This window comes from Impatiens glandulifera, chromosome 1, assembly GCF_907164915.1.
Source record: "Impatiens glandulifera chromosome 1, dImpGla2.1, whole genome shotgun sequence".
In the NCBI taxonomy this organism is placed as follows: Eukaryota; Viridiplantae; Streptophyta; class Magnoliopsida; order Ericales; family Balsaminaceae; genus Impatiens; species Impatiens glandulifera.
Window position 1 is genome coordinate 5897599 of NC_061862.1, and position 17664 is coordinate 5915262.

General features: G+C 27.0%; 1 protein-coding gene across 1 annotated transcript; it reads right to left on the bottom strand.

Moving 5' to 3' along the window:
* Positions 1-1875: 1875 nt before the first annotated feature.
* On the bottom strand, positions 1876-3080 carry LOC124922364. The gene is made up of 2 exons (XM_047463099.1): positions 2919-3080; positions 1876-2850 (listed from the first exon to the last, which is right to left on the bottom strand). The coding sequence occupies exon 2, from the start codon at positions 2824-2826 to the stop codon at positions 1930-1932; it is 897 nt and encodes a 298-aa protein (XP_047319055.1). The 5' UTR covers positions 2827-2850; positions 2919-3080; the 3' UTR covers positions 1876-1929.
* Between the last annotated feature and the right edge of the window lie 14584 nt (positions 3081-17664).

Below are 17664 nucleotides of genomic sequence, written 5' to 3' on the forward strand. Positions count from 1 at the left end.
TATTTATATATTAATATATTTTAAATTAGTGTGAAGAGATTCAGATCATTGAATTCAATTTATAATTTTATATATATTTTGATTTTAAAACTTTGAATATACTAACTAATATACATAGTATACATGATTTTGACCAATTAAAAAATTGTTATATTGACCAGCATGTTATTCATACTTATTTATATTCAAATTAATCAAAATAAAAGTAGTGATTTAACCTTTATTATAAAAATACATAGATTAAACTATAATGTTATAAATATAAAATAACCTCTTATCAAATTCATACAACATAATTTATGTCTTAATTTGTTTTAAAAATTTACACAAAATTTAAAATTATATAGATGTAATGTATATGGATGGAGCCATCGTATAAGCTTAGCCGGAATGTATATAAGTCATTATATATTAATAAATATAAAACTGATTATTTAGAAAAAAAATTGGGTATAAAGAGAGTGAATTGATACATGAATTTTCTCAAAATTATATAAATCAAGATTATATAATAAAAAAACAGCATTGATATAATTTATTTATAATTAAAAATATTTATATTCTAAGTCTAATACAATAGTGGGTCCTAATTTCAAAAAGTAAAATTTATTATATTAAAATGTCTTTAATTTTTATTATTAAAATATAAATTCGTTTATAGAGAAAAATACATTATCTCTTCAAGTTTTTATTGAAATTGTTAGGATTATATTTTTTTATCTATAATTTTATTAGTATAGGTAGTGTTATAATAATTTGTTTATGTGTGAATTGTTTTTATTTTTTATTTTTCATGTTATATTGTTAATTCTATTTATTTTTTAATGTCAAATTCAGAAAGAAAGTGAAAAAATATAATATTTTTATCTTTTTTTTAAAGTTATTATTTTTTAAGACATTTTTACAGGTTATTATTTTTTAATCTTTGGCCTAAGATATTTTTTCTCTTTTTGACTATTTTTATTTCTGTGATATCATGTTCTGTTTTGTTGTGTTTAAACTACTACTAATATTTTATAGACTAAAAAAAATTAGTGTGATATATTAGTTTTTGTGAAAAATAGTTTAACCTCGATAAATTATAAATTTTGATTCGGTCTGATCTTTAGTAATGTTAGATGTTTATCAAAATTTATGTTGTTTTAAAATATAAAATTTATTAGTTTTTTTAGTTAAAATATTATACTTTGGTTATAAATTCAATATTTATATATATGTTATTTTTAATTTTATATTTTGAATTAACAGTTTTTAGTTTTATGGGCGCTCATAAATTAAAACACACGGCTTAGTTACAAAATTGGTTGTGCCGTGTTGTGCGAGAATTTAGTAATTTTAGAAAAATGTGTTATTTCTATATATATATATATATATAAATTAGTACAAAAATTGAATATTATATAAATTAATGTCACACTATTATTAACTTTGTATGATGAATTTAAATTATAAAGGCTTATTAGTTTAAATGGTTAAAATCTTATTAATTTAAATTGTTAAAATGTTATTTTTATTATTACGTTTTAACGACTCCATGCGTTTATTCTAATAAAATGGGTAGTGCGAACATTAATTTGAGAAAAATATATATATATATATATATAAATTAATACAAAATTTAAAGTTATATAAATGTAATGTGAAACGTTTATTAAAATTTATATTAATTTTAAAATATAAAAAGTTATTAATTTAGTTAATAAAAATATTATATTTATATCATTAGAGTTTAGGTTGAAAAATTATATACCTTATATCATTTTTTTTTTTAATTTGGATGTTAAAAATTTATACAAATACAAAAAAAAAAAAAAAAAATAATATAAATAAAGGTGAGTCGTCATGATTACGTATATTTGGGTCAGCTTTCCCGACATTAATAATCTTAACAAATTATTAAAAACCCCATTGATAATCTAAAAACGTAAACTAAAGATCAATGTTACAAAATCTCCAATCAAGCCGAACATCCTCTCCCATATTAGTCACTTGCTGTCTCGGCCGGCGAAAAGACACGATATGGCTACTCACCATGAACGCGGTCACTCTCTCCGATACTCTTATCTCCTCCATCTTCATCTCTTTCAATTTCTTCACATACTCCCCCACATGAACCAAATCCCAAACCACTCCAATTCCCCCCGGTTTCAGCACCCTCACCACTTCCCCAACCACCCTCATTCTCTCCGCCGCCGCACCCACCGAGCTCCGTCCTAACTCCTTTCCAACTCTATGCAAAAACATAGCCGATGTCACAATATCAAAATACCCATCTCCAAACGGAAGTCTCCTCCCATCTCCTTCCCTGCACGTCACAAATTCCTCCACCCCTTCAATTCTTGCCGTTTGGAGTGCAGACACAACCGTAGATTTCCCTGAATCGATTCCGACGACTCGGCCTGAACTGCCGCATTTCTTTAGCTGCATGGCGACGGAGTTGAGGAGGATGCCGCGGCTGCAACCAATGACAAGGGCTTGATGGATTGATGACCAGTCCTCGATTGTGGTGACCATTCTTTGGGCCATTTCCCATTGGAGGTAGACGGATGAGTAGAAGATGTTGCAGGCGGCGAGGTAGAGACAGACGGCGGAGATTGCTGTGACGGATCCTATGAAGCCGATTGCGAATCGGGTTGTTCCTGATGGAAGATTGGAGGGTATTGATTCAAAGAAGAGGCAGATCGGGGGGAAGTAGAGAAGTATGATAATTGAGAGGAAGGAGAAGAGGATGGCGTGAATTAAGAGAAAAACAGGGGTTTGCCAATCATCTATTCCGTAAATAGCGTAGATCTGTGTCCAATCTCGCCCTGTTTTTCCCATTTTCATTCAATAATTCCAGACTCCTCTGTTCTGCAAACATAGCAATTGGATTCAAATTAAGCGTTTTTTAGTATAAATATTAAAGTTTCTTTATTTACCTGCAGAGATAGAGAGGTGAAGTAAAACCAGAGATCTTTGGAGCAGAGAGATCTAAGAATGTTTGGCGATCCCAAAGCGAGATGGGAACTTCTTCTTTAATGGGGCATCACAATAAACAAAGAACCAATCAAAGATTCTGCTAGAGAAATGGTCTGGAGACTGTCAAATGGCAGATTATCTACTTTCGAATTCGGATACTATATATATATATATATATATATATATATATATATATATATATATATATATATATATATATATATATATATATATATATATATGTATAGAAACTGTTAGAAATCCATCATTTATTTAATGACGAAAGAAAGAAGGAGATAAAGGTTTGGTCTTAATGCAATTTGGACTTTTACCGTAAACAACAAGAACTTTAAGAGGAGGATTGTGTTTTTTTAAGATCAATCTTTAACTTTATTTGGTTTACAATTGTTCCTTTTATATTTATTTTTTTTTAAATATTTTGATAAAGTAGTATGAGATGAAGAATCTAACTCGAAGTATAAATTATTTTTATTTTACGTTCGAAATTTGAATATTTTAGATAATTAATTTCAATTTATGAATCGCCTTAAGTTCAAGTTAGGTTGTGTTTCTTAGCTTTGGATTAAAAAATATTTTCACTAATAAACTGATTTCGTCTCCAAATAAAATTACATTTATTCTCACTCCCAATTCATTCTAACTAAATGAATAGTCGTCATTTTAGTGTAAGTCATGTCTAGCCGGTGTTGAGTTGTGGAGCCTACACATATAATAAACTATATAAAAGTTATTATAGTTTATTGAGTTTAAATTTGAGTTTTGGGTTTGAATTTAACCAAAAATTATTTTATGTTTAATTACCTTAAAGTTTACCCTATAAATTTGTTGTTGTAATTATTTTATAAGGTAAGATAAACTTTTAAAGAGATAAAGTGTGAGACAAAAACTCTATATTCTTTCTTCCGTTTCATAGTGAAATATGGTGATTGTTGAAATAGACTTAGCTTATTTGTGTAAACCATTATAAATCTGTATCTTCTTGTGTTCTTATTTTCTTGCGTTTTTATAAATCGTTTCAAGAATGTCAGATTTGGGGCATCCAAATCATAACAACCAATATCAAAGCTGTTAGACTAGATCGAAGCATTGGAAATGATGGCAAACGAGAACAGTATATGACATGGGATTGGAAGATTTGATGAAACATGTTATGCATTCTGGATGATGCAGATTGAGGATTATCTCTATGGAAAAAAGCTGAATGAAAACTCTTTGATAGACATGTTTTGGGAGTTGTCCGATTAACGCTAACCAAGACTATTTTTTTTATTGTTTTTGAAAAAAGTCTAATTATATTAAAAATGATGAAAATTGTTTGAGTATAACGACAAAAGCATGACGTGAAGAGAAAATAAATAAAAATAAAAAATAAAAAATAAAAAAGTAAAAACTAAAACAAAAAAAATAAAAAAACATTACTAAATAGGTTATCGAGCTCATAGGTCCTCGAGAAGAATGATTAACTTCTCGACGGACTCTACCGGCTTTTTAGAATGAATCTCAAAAAGCATTAAATAATAACATTATAAATGATACAATCGGACGACTACGATTAGTGAAAGTTCAACGATTTCTTTTTAACCAGATAGTGCACCAAAAGATAATTAGGATGGTAAACAAATTATGTAGATCTGCCATATTAGCCGCATCAATTCAAAATTTTCAACAACTATCCAAAGACTCGGACATCACTCAATGAATCTTAGTGATACTTCACAAAAGACTCTAGATACTAGCCACCCTTCGACAATACAAAAGTAAGTGAATTACCAATTCAACCTCCTTGTGACACATACGAATAACCATAATACAAAAATTTTTTCATGCAAATATTTTCCGTAAGAATTCCACCGTGAATAACGCTCCATCTAAAGAATGAGATATTGGATGTAATCTTTGACTCCCAAAGTTTCTTTTAACAAAAATTATATAAACTCATCTTAAAGAACAACTTGTAGCAATGTCCCACATGAAAACTATCAATGTATTTCTAACGCATAACGGCTTGTTTAGATGAGAACACTTGTTTGCGTCCTATCAAACGTAAAATTCTATTATGAGACGAACTCTCCATAATGTTTAATCTCCTTCTATATATAATTCGACTGGTGAAACTACTAGATCAAGAATCAAACATGTCCTTAACTATGGCATTTCTACATTAAAGTAAGCTCTAGATACTTCGTAGCTAGACTGTTAGATTAAGTTAAATAAAGAAAATGGAAAATTAATTTAAAAGAGAAATATTTAATTAAGGAAAAATGTCTTAATAAACTTAAGTGAATAAGTTTAAATTAGTGCAACATAGATGACATAGTTTTAATGATGTGGTCTGAACAAAACTAAGTTGTGTAAATTGTCTTTGCGCAGGTACTGCTCAAAAGACGTATGTCTTCAGATGTAGTCTGAAAAAGTGCGCGAGTAGACGTAGTGTGAACTTCTACAGACGGGTAGTCTGAAGAAGTGCGCGATCAGACGTACTCTGAACTTCTACAGACGGTAGTCTGAAGAAGTGCGCGAGCAGACATAATTTGAACTTCTAACATACGGGTAGTCTGAAGAAGTGAGTGAGCAGACATAGTCTGAAGAAGTGTGCGAGCAGACGTAGTTTGAACTTCTAACAGACGGGCAATCTGAAGAAGTGCGCAAGCTAACGTAGTCTGAACTTTTAACAGACGGGCAATTTGAAGAAGTGCGCGAGTAGACGTAGTCTGAACTTCTACAGACGGGTAGTCTGAAGAAGTGTGCGAGTAGACGTAGTCTGAACTTCTACAAACGGGTAGTTTAAAGAAGTGTGCGAGCAGACGTAGTCTGAACATATACAGACGGGTAGTCTGAAGAAGTGCACGAGAAGACGTCTTTCTTCAGCAGCTATCTGAAAAAGCGTCTGATGTCTTGCTTCAGCTGCAAGAAGCATCCAATTATCTACTCAGCTCATCAACTTGGCAATCAACAATATTCATTATCAGCCGTCTAATCAAGACAACTTAACACATAATGCTTGTCTACCACGTACTCAAATATTCCTCCAAGCAACGTTCCGTACTGTCTTGTACACCACGTTCTTTTGAATATTCTACAGTACGATCCAACACGCGCGCGTTCAATAGATAACTAACACGTGTTCAAAAGGAAGATTCGACCGTTGGTTCCCTTTAATATAAAAAGTGATCCAAGGACAATGATGAATAAGAAGTATAAGAAGTCTATGGTTGGATAAAAAAAGAGAAACACTCACGCACTCTCGCTCTCTCTCTCTCTCTCAAGACCGGACTTCACACACGATATTCATTAGTTGTAATCTCTGTCTCTCTAACAAACTGTTAAGTGTTGTGAGCTCTAAGATCATTCTATAATTCATCTATTATTCTTTCGTTGTGAAATTTTAGTATTGTAAGTTGAACAGGGTTGTCTGTTCAACAGAGTGTTAGCTAGGAGTTTAGAAACAGACGGTTGTTAAGTCTTGTGTGTCTGACTGAGTTTGTGTAGTCGCTATACAAATTAAAGTCTTTTAGTGAATATCCTTCTGGAAATAGAAGAAGGGTTGACGTAGGTAGGAGTTTTATCTCCGAACATCCATAAAATTCCTTGTGTTATTTACTTTCTGCATCGTTCAATCGTTTATTTGTCGCTTTAAATCAAGCAAGCATTTCCGCACTTGATTCCGTTCAAGGGCTTGTAAAGATTTGTGAGGAATAAAAACCGATTCTTAATCACTATCAGGATTAAAATCAAATTGAAAGTGTTAAGTTGTCAACTATTTTCAAATCCCACTCTCTATAGTTGACACCGATCCTAACATAGACTATTGACACTACACCATTTGTCGTCCCAAAAACTGATCGAAGAATCAAATCTAGATTGCTCACAATTTTTTTCCACATATAATAAATTACCATCTAAATGCTACACCCTACTAGATAACTAGACATTTTTTTGAACCAACCAAACCAATCGTAACCATACTTACATTTGATCATCGATGCCCAAAAACTATTTGGTTTCGTTGTAAATCTACAACACCATTTTGATAGAAGAGCCTTATTAAAGGAAATAAGGTCTCAAATATCCAAACCCCCTTGATCTTTAAAACATTTAACCTTATTCCATCTAACTATATAGAAAAACGATGAGTTAGAAGATACCCATTGAAATTTACACATTATTCTATCAATTTTTACCGCCACACTCTTGGGAAGAATTTGAATAAAGATATTATATATGTAGACATAAATGACAACACACTTTTAATGAGAATTAACCGACCATCTTTAGAGATTATTTGACTTTTCTATCTATACAGTTTACATTCAATTTTAGTGATAATCGTGTCCCAAGAAACGTTATATCGTAATTTAGTACCTAATGACATACCAATGTATGTTGATGGAATATCACCAGTTCTGAACCCCAACAAATTTTCCAACATCATCCTTCTTCTATTCAAAACATGATAAAAAAAAGATGTATGACTTATTAAGTTTCACTCGAAAACTAGAACATGCAATGAATACCCATAAAATATCCCGAAGTTGTTTAAAATTCTTGTAGGTAGCCTAAACCAAGCCAATACTATTTTTTACAATGTAAAAAAGGATAAGACCACCATGAGTTAGAAAGCACTTTCTAATATGTATGAAACATCATCTACTAACAATAATGTACATTTAATGAAAAGTCTATTCAATTTAAAAATTATTGGTGGTACTTTTGTCACTACTCATTTGAATGAATTTAATACAATTGTGAATCAATTGTTATCTGTTGCGATTGATTTTGGGGACGAAGTTAGTGCCCTGATTTTGTTAGCATCTTTACTAAATAGTTGGGAACATATGGGGGCAGCAATTCGTAACTCAGATGTAAATGCAAAACTGAAATTTATAGAAGTTATAGATCATATTCTTGTTGAAAAGGTTCGTAAAATTGATTTTGGTGAAACGTTCAAATATAGGCAGAGATAATGATATAAATTTCAACTGAGGTAAGAGTAGATCTATGTTGAGGAAAAAGAGGAGTCAATCCAAGTTTGGGAGGACATTTGATTGCTAAAGTTGTGGTAAGTAGGGTCACTTGAAGAGTAATTGTAAAGCACCGAAGAGAAACTGTGATGATAAAAATGATGCAGCCAACGTAGTTGTAGAAAATGACACTAATGTGTTGCTTTTGTTAGTTGATAGACCGATAGACTCATGAGTTTTGGACTCAAGAGCGTCTTTCCACACCACTACCCACAAAGAATTAATGGAGAATTATGTGGCTATAAACTGTGCAAAAATTTATCTCACAAATGATGAACCATTATGTTAGGATTAGATCGCCCTTGGAGGACCGGGGTCCGGCTCTTAAGGGTGAACGCTTAACAACACAACACACATTGGTAATAGTCCGGTTAGAGACTAAAACCGCTTCTTAACACTACACAAGTTGTCACAAACCTCTTGAACCAGGTTCAAGTGCGTAAATGGTTTGTTTTAGCTTGAAGCAACACACAGTTCGATTTGGAGGATATTTAGGAGGATATATCGGTTTAAGGAAAAAATCAGTTCGGTTAAAGAAGTTATTAGTTATTTCGGTTCGGTTTAGATGTTTCGGTTAGGTTTTAGTGAGTAATCCAAAATATGAAAGTAAAGAACACGAGACAGTATTTTATGGATGTTCGGAGTTTAATCTCCTACGTCACCCCTTCTTCTCAAACAGTGAAAAGGATATTAACTAAGGAATATTACACCACCACAACACACAATCCGAACGAGTAACCTCGTCGGTTACACCACTCACAATGATGTAATACAATACTTTTACTTAATGGTAAAATACAAACACAATACAGATACACTTTCAAGAATTTCAATGACTGTTCGAGGTGATACGTAAGATCTTTTGTTGTTACTTCTCTCTTGTATATGCTTTTTCGTAGAGATCTCACGCGTATGTTTCTTCGGCACCATTGGCTTCTATTAATAGAGAAAATATGACAACGGTCATAATTTTCTCTCTCCGCTGGATTGGTCATCTGATGCCACGCCGATCCGGTTCAGAGGTTGCGTGCACGTTTTGTCATTTCGGACACTTGGTAGTCATGCACTTAGGCCGGCTTGCATTTTTGACACATGGAATACATGCACCAAGTCAGCCGCCTGAATCAAATATTTCTTGTAGAGTTAGATAAACAGTTTCATCATTGTTTTCGTTCCATGCTTCTGATCCGAATCTTTTCTTCTTTTGTATTTTCGAGAGATCTCTATATCGTCATATTACGCCATCTTCTCAGATTCATCACTTTTTATATTTTTATGTTGAGCTTTTATGATCTTCAAATAAAGATTGAGTCAACCGGATGGATCAGCCGGATGATGTCATTTTTACTATCCGATCCGGTTGAGGGAGTTTTGTCGGTTTCACAGACTATGACCAGATCATTGAGTCAAGTACTTCAGCCGGTATGATGCGGTTTGACTTGTACCTGTATAGGAATATTGAGATTGATTAAGTCTTTTAGCCGGTTAAAATTAATCTACTTAATTTTTCTAACACATTAGATATTGTTGGAATTAGGGACATCAAATTAAAGATGACAAATAATTATGTTTGGAAGATTAATAAGGTGAGACACATTCCAAGTCTAATGTGCAGTTTAATTTCTATTGCACAACTTGATGACGAATGTCACAATTTTAGTTGTGGTAATGGTTTATGGAAGGTGACTAAAAGAATAAGTCTGAAGTATTTGTTATTTTCAAGAAGTGAAAAACTTTGGTTGAAAATAAAACAAACTAGAAGGTTAAGTGTTTGAGATCTGACAATGGAGGCGAGTACATCAATTTAGATTTTAGAGAGTATTGTGATGTAAATGAGATTAGTATCGTAAAGACTATTTCTCGAGCGTCTCAAGAGAATGGAGTAGCTGGATAGATGAATTGAACATTGAACGAGCATGCTAGAAGCATAAGATTACATGTCGGGCTACATAAACTTTCTAGGCAAAAGCTATCAACACTGTTGCCCACCTTATAAACATATGACCCTCTATTCTTCTTGAATTCAGAATTCTAGAAGAAGCCTAGAGCAATAAAAATATAAACCTTTCTTATTTGAAAGTGTTTGGTTGTTTATCATATGTGTATATTAATAAATATGATAGAAACAAGCTTATCCAAAGTCTAATAAGTGTTTTTATTAATTAGTTTTGATGATATCGAGTTTGGTTATCATTTATGGGATAATCAAAATCAGAAAATTATTCGTAGTAGGAATGTCACCTTCAATGAACAGGTTCTTTACAAAGATTGTGTTGGGAAGTCAAATGATGATTCTAAATTGGAAGAGACTTGTACGGTCGATTCGAGAGATTTTTCAAATGTACATATATCGAGTGTCGAAGAAGACCAATGTGCTATTGAAGAAGAAATTTTTAAAAACGTGGCCCTAGATGAGAATCAACAAACACCGATTATGCAGTTGAGAAGATCGTCAAGAAATCGAAAATCAATCGAGAAGTGGTCCTTATCTCTAAACTATATATTGTTGACAGATAGATGCAAACCTGAATGTTACGAAAAAACAATACAATCTGATTAATCAGTTTAGTAGAGTAGATGGACACTTTGACGTTCCTATTATCCCATTATATAATCACGATTGATGTTAAAAAAAATATTTCTCATAAATTTTGAAATAATATTTATTTATTTGAAACTCATTTGAAGGATTTGAGTTTAATTTAATTATTTGTTTATAATTAAGAATGAGATGTAAAATAATTTCATATTTTTTATTTGAAATAAATAATTAGGGCTGATCATTTAACGGTCCAAACAGATTAAAATCCGAAATACTAATTTGATTTAAATATTTCGAATTTGATTAAAATCGGATTTATTGAGTTTATATTTGACTAAATTCGAATTGGATTATGATTAATAATGGTTAACAAATATATATTTTTCATTTTTTTCACTAGATTGTATCTCGTTAAAATAATTTTAGTTTTACATTCATTTCGCATACCCTAACACAAACAAATTTTTTTTTCTGGTAATTATCAACATTCAAAATATTTCAATAAATTTATTACTCTAAACATAGATAAATTTATAGTTATTAGTGCACAAAGAAAATAGATTTATTAACTATATTATGTTATCATTATTATAAATAAATAAAATAATAAAACTAACTATAACAAAAAAAAGTATATTAAAAAAAATTAATTTAACAATTAATTTTTGTTGAATCAAGTAGTTTATAAAAATGATAAAAAAAATAGATAGACATTAATTGAAAAAGAAACATATTAAGATGAGATAAAATAAATGGTACCAAATTCAATCCATATTAATTAATTTAATGGTTTAAATTACGGATTTAATACATATAATTTGGATTTAATATGAATTGAGTAAAACAAATCGATTTTACTCATTTATTTGCTCTTACAAATAATTAATCTAGCTAGTTATTTACAAATGAAAAATGCAAATAAACAATTATGTATTTTATGCGAAAATCTAAAATACAAAAATAGAACATGCACCTCTATAAACTATAATATAATATACATGGCATAAATTGGGTAGGATTACATAAAATGTATGTTGTTAAATAATAATATAGTAAAACAAGGTTACCAACTAAATAAAAAAAATATGTGAATCAACTTTGGAGTTTGTTAAAAAAATTATTAATAATAATGAAAAATAGTAACTGTTTTTTCAACATTTGATATTAAGAGGGTAATATCAACTATTTAAAAACCGTTGATATAAAGAGAGTAAATATTAATCACTTTTTAAACCTTTGTTATTGACCCATCTATATTAATGAATTTTAAAACGGCTGATATTGACCCCTTTATATCAATTGTTCAAAAAACCGTTGATAATTTTTTTTTAGAAAATAGTTAATACCATTTCATTAAAAATCTCAAAAGTGGGAGGGTTAAGAATCAAATCTAGACAAAATCTAACTATGATTAAAGGATGACAATCAAAAACTCTAAAAAAATAAAATAGTAGCTTTCGCAAAAACAAACAACAGAGATTACAAATAAAAAGAATACAATCAAAAATAGATCCTAACTACCATAATCAGGGTGTTTATTTCCATATAAACCTGTTCTTCATAAGACCTTCTTCCCCTTCCTCTTACGATGTAAGAAGATTGAATTGAAGAAGATGATGATGCTTTCTTATTCCCATTGTGTAATATTTCTTTATACGAACCCGTACTAGTCTGATAGAAATAGTTCTTTTTTAGGACTTCAATATTCTTATCTTTGTTGTCCTCTACTTGATTATCAGGATTCTTGCCTTTGTTTCCTTCAGCATCAACTTTGGTATTCTCTACTTCAACTTGATTAGTCTAAGTATATACCTCTCTAGTTTTCTCTACTACAGCTTAACTTGTTTGAGAATCAACTTCATTCTTCTTTCTTAACCTCTGTTTCATTACATCTTTTATTCTCTTCTTAATTAAAGTCCCTTTTACCCTATTTTGTTCAATCACATTGATTTATTTATTTTTAGAGTCCTCATTGTTTCAACTTCCTACTCTTTCTCCACATTTTTCTCTTTATTGTTAGACTCCTCTATTTTATTTTTCTTCATTTTTTCTTCTTGGTCTTTTAGTATTTTCTACTCTTCTTCCTTAGTTTGAGTATATTTTGTACTGATATGTTAGAAATTATTACAGAATGAACACATGTGTGGCTTCCACTCATAAGTGATTTCCATGACAGTAGATTTTCCTTTCTTGTCAACCACTGTCATTTTATCTGGCAATGTGCTTCGAGGATTCACCTCAATGCTAATTTAGCAAAGGAAAGATGTTCTCCTTTTCAGTAATTTGGTCCATATATAATGGTTTACCCAATAAACCTACAAAATGACTAAGAGCTTCTACATTACACATGTGTGCATGAATATTCCAAAGTTTGAACCATATCTGAACTATTTCTTTAGGTTTGCTTAATAGGTTCAAATCTTCAGACCATCTTTCCAACTTCATGCAGTTGAATCCAATATATTTATGCCCATTTTTCAGAATTTCATCTAGATTTGATCCCTTTTTTAAATTTAAGAAAATAGAAATCATGTATATTTGTTGAAATTTTCTTCAGTCCCTTTTTTTCTCATTGTTTCATAAGTGTCTCTTTGGTGACTATAAAAGAAACTCTATTATTTCCTATGTAGTTCACACCACTATAATTTCCCATTCCTTAACACACTTTTCTTCTATTACAGTTGACAATTTAAATTCAAAAGGAGAATTCAGAACTTCCACTTTTGTTTATACATTGCCCAAGTAATTTTTTTTGTATGCATTATCTTTAGCCTTTTTCCAATGTTGTTTTTCTAAACTTCATTGATTCTCCATGTATAATTATTTCTGATAGTATAGGTCTTCGATTTAGGAGTCTTCATTAACTCCCTCATTGTTACAACATACCATTTTACTGTTCCTTCAAATTTATATATAAATAAGGGATCAATATCAAAGGTTCAATATTAACTGTTTTTAAAACGGTTAATATATACCATCAATATCAATTATTTTAAAAACAATTATATATATTTTTAAGTTAATGATTTTTAAGTTATATTATAAATGTTCAATTAAATTGTTAATAGGTATCAAATTTTATATTTGTAAAAAATATTTATTAAATTTAAATTATATTAATAATTATTTTGATAAATAAATATATTTATTAATAATTAATTATATATAATATATATGATCATAATTATGAAATAATAATAATAAGTAAAAAAAATTTAAAATTGTATGATAATATATTTTAAATTTAAACATTATATAATTTTATATATTATTTAATTAAATTTATATATATATATATATATATATATAAATAATTAAATTTCAAATTTAATTAATAATTTATACATTATGTTATATATACATAGTTAATTAGCTTAATATATATATATATATATATATATATATATAATATTTTATATTTATAAACTTTATATAATTTAATATTTTATTTTAATTAAATGATATAATATTATAAATATTCAATTAGATAATTTATATATATCAAATTTTATATTTGTAAATACAGTTTATTAAATTTAAATTATATTTAATATTTATTTTTATAAATCAATATTGGATTTATTAATAATTAATATAATTAATTATTAATATGGTCATAATTATTAAATAATAAATAAAAAAATCTAAATTTTATGAAAATATACTTTAAATTTAAAAACAATATATAATTCATGTATATATTCTTTAATTAAATAAATATATATTTTTGTTATATTTATAATTTGTATAATAATATATTTTAAATTTTAAAATTTTATATAAATAAATTTAATTAGTTATTTAATGAAGTAAATAAGATATCATTTTAACTGTCAATAATTGACATTGAACTGTTCAAATAGATAGTAAATATATAATATAATTAAATTTAATAAAATTATATATATATATATATATATATTTTATATTTATAAACTTTATATAATTTGATATTTTATTTTAATTAAATGATATAATATTATATATATTCAATTAGATAATTTATATATATCAAATTTTATATTTGTAAATACAGTTAATTAAATTTAAATTATATTTAATATTTATTTTTATAAATCAATATTGGATTTATTAATAATTAATATAATTAATTATAAATATGGTCATAATTATTAAATAATAAATAAAAAAACCAAAATTTTATGAAAATATACTTTAAATTTAAAAACAATATATAATTCATGTATATATTCTTTAAAATTAAATAAATATATATTTTTGTTATATTTATAATTTGTATAATAATATATTTTAAATTTTAAAATTTTATATAAATAAATTTAATTAGTTATTTAATGAAGTAAATAAGATATCATTTTAACCGTCAATAATTGACATTGACCTAAATATATAATATAATTAAATTTAATAAAATTATATATATATATATATATAATTAAATAAAAAAAGAAGTAAAAGATGAATAAAAACTGATTAATATATTCTTCATTAATGAGTAATGATAGGGAACGCGAATCTGGTGCACGAAAATACAATATTCCTTTTTAAACATGGAATATTCTCTCTTCTTACTAATTATTTTTTTTGATTAATTTATCCCTATTATCACGATTAATTATTAATTATTTCATTAATTTTTTCTCTCATTTAACTGATAAAATAACTTAACACTTTACAATAAACTCTCACATTAACTATTTTAATAATATATTTAAATAATAATATTGTGTTAAAATTTATTAATTAATTTCTTTTTCATTAAACCCCAATCTCTAAATCATAAACCCTAAATTCTAAACTCTAAATCTTAAACCCTAAACCCTAATTAATATCATTGTTTAGTTAAATTATGAATTTTTCTCTTTTATTTTTTTTTATTTTTTTATGACTCTTCAATTCCTTTATTTATCAAATATTTTTTATTTATTCTTTATGCACTCATTTTTTTTTCTTATTTTTTTATTGACTTATTAATATTTTTTTGTCATTTTATTACTTATAAATGTTTATCTAATATTTCTATTCTCACGGTTAATTATTTTCTCTCCACATAATTGGTGACTAATTATTGATAAATTAATTTTTTTTCACTCATTTCTTTGATAAATTAATAATTCAACTAAACTAACCTTAATATTAATTAATATTAATAGAGAATATTAATTAATATTAATAGAGATATTAATTAGGGTTTAGGATTTAGAGTTTAGAGTTTAGGATTTAAATAAATTAATTAGTGAGATAAATTAATTGATTAATGAGAGAGAAAAATAGATAAATTAATTAATTCGTAGAAGAGATAAATTAATTAATAAGAGTAGAGAGAATATTCCGTGTTTAAATAGAATATTCTATTTTCGCGGACTTTCGCGGCCTCAAATTCGCGTTCCCCATCATTACTCTTAATTAATTAATTAATTCTCTCCACGTACTATCTTTTCAAAAAGGGAAATTGAATAAAACGAACATTTTATTTGATTTTTTTAAAATAAATTGTTAGTGATATTTTTTTTGGACGAAAAATGTCATTGCAACTATAAAAATACTTATAAAAATAATAATTATGATTCAATTTTTTTTTTTATTTATAAATAAAATTATCTATTAAATTTAAATAAGTTAAAATCTTTAAAATATTATATATTAATAATTAATAAAATTAAATATAATGTTTTACTTAATAATATATGCTTAAATATATGCGGTAACATTACATAATAAGATTTAACGTAAAAACGAATTAATTCAGATTTTTTTTAAATAAAAAAAATTCTTATCCGAAATAAGAAATAATAAAACAAAAATAAATATTAGAAAATCCATATAAAGAATATTAAATAAATAAAATAAAAAATAATATTAAAAAATAATTAATTAAATTTAATGAATAAGAAAAATATAATAATTAAATTAAAAAAATAAAATTAAATAAATAAAATTAATTTAAATAAATAAAGTAATAAATATAAATATATAAAAATGGTAGGGACAAATAGGTAATTTTGGGAGGTCAGCGGAGTGAGTCCGAGGATAGGGTGTCTTGATTAATAATAATATTTTTTAATTAATAATATATATATATATTTTAATTATTATTTTTGAATTAAAAAAGAATTAAAATGACATCCCACAACTCAGCTTAAATGAAATTCAACTTGTGACCTTTTTGTTCTCTTAAACTCATTCTTACCACTGAGTTTTATTTAACATTTACTAAATATTATAAATACTACAAATTACTAAGATTCCTAGTTAAAACAAGTTTAATTTTAAAAATAAGAAAAAAAATATGACTATATAGAGTCAGTCAGTCTTATCTACTATCTAAAATCAACCACAAGTGTAGTTATTAATTGAAAGAAGACTAAATTTTGTAACTAATATGTAACTTATTTTAAAGTAAAAAATCAAGTTGACAAAAAAAAAAACATTGGCATTTAAATCTTTGTTTTTTTTTGTTTCATAATAAACAAAAATTGACAATTTGTTTTTACATATTTTCATAAAGGATAAAGTTTAATTATTCGTTTCACAATAAATATCTAATTATACCCATCCCATTAGAAGCCCTCCATTAAAGCGGAAGACCACAGCTAATTACTGTTATTCTTTTCATTTTTTTTTACTTAACTTAACAAATTTCAAATATAATTATGATAAAAATAATATATTCTAAAAAATTGAACAATTTTCAAAATTGTTAATATATATTTTTTTTTGTTTAAAAGTTAAAATATGAAATCATTATATTATTAGATCTTAATAAAAATATATTGAATCTTCAACTTTAAAATAAAATATTTTATCAAATATGAAAAATCATTTTACTGCCCAAATTAGAAGAAGCTATTAGAGAGAATGGCACTTAGAAGGACCGGTCGAACTTACCGACCGTTTTCACCGGTCCGATTCAGAGACGGAAGAAGTGAAAAAAAAGGAAATGCCTCCCTGTCTGAATGATGCATGGTTAATATAATATATTTAAAGGTATTCATATTTATAAATTATGACTTATTTATATAATTGATTTTGTAACTGATATTTTTTAATGTCATTTATTTATTATTATTTAATTATATATAATAATATAATTAACATTCTTTTAAAATAGTTTTAATAATTGAAAGTATTTTATGAGTT

Bases quoted from the DNA above. Each gene is read 5' to 3' on its own strand.
- LOC124922364 (XM_047463099.1), bottom strand. From the start codon at position 2,826: ATGAAAATGGGAAAAACAGGGCGAGATTGGACACAGATCTACGCTATT.